Genomic DNA, 5,065 nt, shown 5'->3' with positions numbered 1-5,065 from the left:
AAGATAAAAATTGAGTACATTGATTTCACTTAATAATATTATATTGATGACAATGTGCATATGATTGATATTTCTGCCAATCCATCTATTTTATTATATAGATTGAAAATCGTTCTAAAGTTCATGAGATGTATAAGTATATATCTATTCTTTCACATATTGACATAAAATTTCAGCATAATCAAATCTTTAAATTTTTTAAAAAAACTGCATCAACAAATTTTATTTCGTATTTTTTATAATCATAAATTCTATCTGTTTTATTAAATCCTTTTTTTTAAATTTGTTAGGATTTTTCCGAAAAGGATTCAAAATGAGTATGAAAAATACTCATCCTTATAAAGTTCGGGACATATAAGATATTACAGGTATGAACTAATTACATCATGCATTGCCAGTATCATAAAATATATACAAATTTACATCTTTGAATGAAAATTGTTAATTATTTTCTTAAGCACTAATCAGATCTAAAAAAGAAAAAATGATATGGAAGAACTCAAAAACAAATTTACAGAATATATGGCATAGAATAACAATAAATTCCGTTGATCCTCATTGCACTGGGGTATGGATAGATCTTTATCAAAATAATTATATCGCAATTTTTTTTAATTTTCAAAGAATTGATTTAGGCCGAATCGTAATTTTGCATGTATATTACACTTACCCTGACTAAAATTTTTTTTTTCCAAATTAAATCTATATTCCATATATTTTTGTATAATTAATAACTAAAGTAAGGCAAGTAGTAATCTATGATAAAAAGATGCCATAATTTTAGAAGGTAATAATAAAAATATAATCAGTTAAATTTTTAACATTACTCAATATCCTAAATTCCTCCACTTTTTCTGAATGATTCATAATAATAAGAATCGCTTTGTTTAAGATACAAATTTGTCAATTGTTTTAAAAAGTAACGATATCGGTTAACAGATACATTAGATATCGGAGATCAAAATTTTATAGGATACTCGATACATGCTATTTATGGATAAAGGATGGTGATGATATTCCACTATTAAATAACTAGGCAGAGTAATAAGTATTAGCTTCAGTATAGTATATTTAATTTGGTCGGGTAATTTTAGATGGGGCTAAAAAGGCTAGTGTTTAAAATAATCAAACACTAGCCTTTGTTTGCCAGGAAGATGATTATGTTTAATTTATGTGTAGTAGGTTTATAGTGGAAGAGGTTTTACTCTAGTTCAACAAGTAATATTATGATAAATTTTGGAATTCTATATCATTTAAATTTAAATATAGCGAATTCGAATAAAAAATATTTTTCCTGGGAATTTGTCTCGGTATCAATGCTAAATTTAATCCCTAAAATCAGAACACAGAGAATGAAGAAATCTTTTATTTTCAACCTAACTATTTTTTATCATTTTTATTTTACTGCTTTTAATTTTGGAATGTGACTTTTCCTTTTTATTTCTAAATTCTTTTCCCCATAAAGATAACATTTTTATCAATCGGAACAAATTTAAGATTTATTTTTCTTTGCGTGTTTTCTAGTGATGTTAAGGTAACTAGTTACAAAACTAGTTACCTGTAACTAGTTACATTTTGGCTAAAAAATAACTGTAACAAGTTATATTTTTAAAATTGTAACTAGTAACTGTAACTAGTTATAATTTTTGAAATGTAACTGCCTAAAGTAACTAGTTACTTTTAACGATATATTCAAATAATTAATTTTATTTTTAATATTTGTGATAAATTAATTTTAAATTAAATTTATTAATTTAATATTTTGTGAAAATGTCTGATTGTTATAATTTCCCGTTCAAATTGATTTTCTTTTCTTAAATTGTTACATTGCTGCTGGGCTTCATAATTTTGTAAGGAAATTCAAGTAATTTAATAAATTTTAATATTATATTTATTTACAAATGTAGCACAATATATTTTTTTCCGTCAAGTAACAAGCATTGGAACTTCATATCATACGTAATAAAAAAAATTTTTTAGTATAAGGAAAAACAAAGACAGATTATTTTAGAATTTAATATTAAATTATTAATCATTACTTACAAGAACCATGTCTAACAAAAGCATAAGAACATGACTCAAATTTAAAAAAATGATTGCTTTCTGAAATTTATTTTTTGGTCTAGCCTGAATTTTATTTATATTCAAATTATATATAAAATAGACACATTTTAGAACTGTATGTTTCACTCTAATTGATTATTCTATTCCTAATTTAGATAGTGCTATTTATATTTATCTCCTAGATGGAAGAAACAGAATACAATATGGATATGGATTCTGAGTCAGATGAAGAAATTATACTTTCTCCTACAATAATTGCAAAAAAAAATGACCTTCCTTGGCCAAGTTTTGAAAAATATTTTGAATACCACAAGGCTGGTAATAATACTAATATTATTGTCAAATGCCTCTTATGCCTACCATATAAAAAGTATATTGCAGCATCTAAGTCATCCACAGCTAATTTATGGAAACATATCTCTGTAAGTTTATATAAATTGTATTAATATTATATAGAATAATTAAATGAATTAACTTTATAACAATAATTAATATTAATTAAATATTTATATATATAAAACATATATCTATAGAGAAAGCATCCTAACCAATCCGTAAATATAAAACAAACCATAGATAATAAAAAAAACAATTCAGCCACATCAAGTAAGTTAAAACAAACTAAACTTGACTTTGGTGGAAAATCAAATTTTAAAGGTATCAGCAAAGATAAATTTGATTCACAAATTATTAAATATATAATAAATGGAAATCACCCATATACAACCTGTGATGATGAAGATTTTGTTGAGCTGATAAACACCCTGCAACCTAATATGAAGATTATATGCAGACAAACCTTAATCTCAAGAATATCAAAATATTTTGTTCAAATGAAAGATATTCTAATAGAAAAATTGTTAGAGCCTAATTATGTTTGTACAACAGCTGACTGCTGGACAGCAGTTAATCGGTAAATATAATTTTTTACTAAAGTGCACAATACATTTGGTTATCTTTTGTTATATTAATAATAGCTCCTATATTGGTATAACAGTGCATTGGATTGATGTGGAGAAATTGGAAAGGCGTTCAGCTATTCTAGCCTGCCAAAGACTACAAGGTAGGCATACATATGATGTGATCAGCAAAGCCTTAACTGCTGTTTTTAAGGAGTTCCATATCCAAAATAAAAATATCTGCACAATAACGGATAATGCTAGCAACTTTTCAAAGGCGTTTAGGTATGCCTAACTAATTTACTTTATAAATTATTTCTCTTAGAGTATTTAGCTGCCCATCTATTATAATGGAGGAAGATTCTGTTTCTGATATTGAATATATCTCAATAGAAGATATAATGTCTTCTTCTGGGCTCTCCAGTTATGATATTAATGACTTCGACTACCTTCCCAAGCATCGAAGATGTTCTTGCCATACATTAAACTTAGTGGCAACACAAGATGCCAACAAGTTACTTTTAAACAATGAGGGGTATAGGAAAGTTTATAACTTAGCTATATCTAAATGCCAACGTTTGTGGAACCTCCAAAATAAATCTGGGCCATCTGCCGAACTTATTTTAAAAAAATTACATTCTCAACTCCCATATCCCGTTATAACAAGGTGGGGTTCCTTTTATAAATCCCTGGCCAAAATATTATCGTTCTTAAATCAAGTGCCTGTGGAATTTGATTCATTATGTGATGAATTAAAATTGTGTAGATTCACATCAGATGATCGTGATTTTATAAAAGAATATTGTAGTGTAAATTTAAATTAAAGTCTTATAAAAATTTACAATTTAAAAATTAGATTATGCGACCAGTGTCCAAAGCCATTGATATTCTTGAAGGTGAAAAGTACATGTATCTGGGTTATTATACCCCAACAATAACACAAATAATTATATGTATGGCAGATGTGCAGGTATTAAAATATTGTCAACCTCTAAAGGATACTATATTAGCTAGTATTGAAAAAAGGTAACTTAAATCAAATAATTATTTATAAATTAATAATATCATGTTATAGGTTTAATAATCTTTATGATAATGACAACATCATTGCTTCAATTCTTCACCCTTTATTTAAAACTGACTGGCCTTGGATTAGGCAAGAAAGGAATAAAGCAAAAAAGGAGGAAATTTTAAATTTAATAAATACCTTAATACCTCAGAGTGAATCCCAGACGAATGAATCATGCTCAAAACCAACATCACTTGATGTAGTTGGATTTTTTGACCTAAAGCGCCAAAATATTCTGGATAATGAACTTATAGAAAACTTTATCAAATCTAATAACAACACGTTTTCTTTATATAACGATTTTCCAAAGTTAAAATTACTCTTTATTAAATATAATGTTGTTCTAACATCAAGTGCTCCCGTAGAGCGCTTGTTCAGTCTAGGTAAGCTCATATTTGGAGATAAACGAGCACGTCTTCTAGATAATAACTTTGAAATTAATTTGTTGTTAAAAGCAAATAAACATTTATTAGATTCTAATTTTTATGAAAAATAAATGTTTTTTTTTCAATGCAAATATATATTTTTGTATTCGATGTAAATATTCAATTTTGCGATATTTTTTATATAAATAAATTGTATATTATTTAATAACTGATTATACTTTGTTTTTTTTATATTAAATAAATGTCAATAAATAAATAATGCGCATATGAATGATGTATAAAGTAAGTAACTAGTTACTTTTGAAAATAACTGTAACTAATAACTAGTTACTTTTGTAAAAATGTAACTAGTAACTGTAACTAGTTATGTTTTTGCCAATGTAACTAGTAACTGTAACTAGTTATGTTTCAAAAGTAACTTTTAACATCACTAGTGTTTTCCATCAATAATTTTATATAAATAAAATATTTCTATTCATAAGATTCACAATTATTACATGTGTAGCGTGATATATTAACTCCCATTAACACATACCTCTGAGTTATGCTATCACTATGTTAGATTAACTCCCCACTTTGATAATGGGTAATGAAGGAATGATTAATAACAATGATCTTAATACAATGTAAATTGATAGGGAGAGTTA

At 26.1% G+C, this 5,065-nt stretch overlaps 1 protein-coding gene across 1 annotated transcript; it reads left to right on the top strand.

The window, feature by feature from the left end:
- The first annotated feature begins 2,246 nt into the window (after positions 1-2,246).
- LOC135924048 (uncharacterized) lies at positions 2,247-4,563 on the top strand. The gene is made up of 6 exons (XM_065459095.1): positions 2,247-2,486; positions 2,598-2,977; positions 3,042-3,248; positions 3,289-3,772; positions 3,820-3,989; positions 4,039-4,563. Exons 1-6 carry the CDS (start codon positions 2,247-2,249, stop codon positions 4,526-4,528), a joined length of 1,971 nt encoding a protein of 656 aa, XP_065315167.1. The 3' UTR covers positions 4,529-4,563.
- The last annotated feature ends 502 nt before the right edge of the window (positions 4,564-5,065 follow it).

This window comes from Gordionus sp. m RMFG-2023, chromosome 2 (assembly GCF_954871325.1).
Source record: "Gordionus sp. m RMFG-2023 chromosome 2, tfGorSpeb1-WG-v2, whole genome shotgun sequence".
NCBI lineage: Eukaryota > Metazoa > Nematomorpha > Gordioida > Chordodea > Parachordodidae > Gordionus > Gordionus sp. m RMFG-2023.
The sequence above is the reverse complement of the archived record's forward strand: the minus strand, read 5'-3'. Positions and strand labels throughout refer to the sequence as shown.

What these genes read in the sequence shown, in the direction of transcription:
- LOC135924048 (XM_065459095.1), top strand. Translation starts at nt 2,247, where the DNA reads ATGGAAGAAACAGAATACAATATGGATATGGATTCTGAGTCAGATGAA. An exon ending in TGCTGGACAGCAGTTAATCG is followed by an intron (nt 2,978 to 3,041) that starts GTAAATATAATT and finishes TATTAATAATAG; the next exon opens with CTCCTATATTGGTATAACAG. An exon ending in AACTTTTCAAAGGCGTTTAG is followed by an intron (nt 3,249 to 3,288) that starts GTATGCCTAACT and finishes TATTTCTCTTAG; the next exon opens with AGTATTTAGCTGCCCATCTA.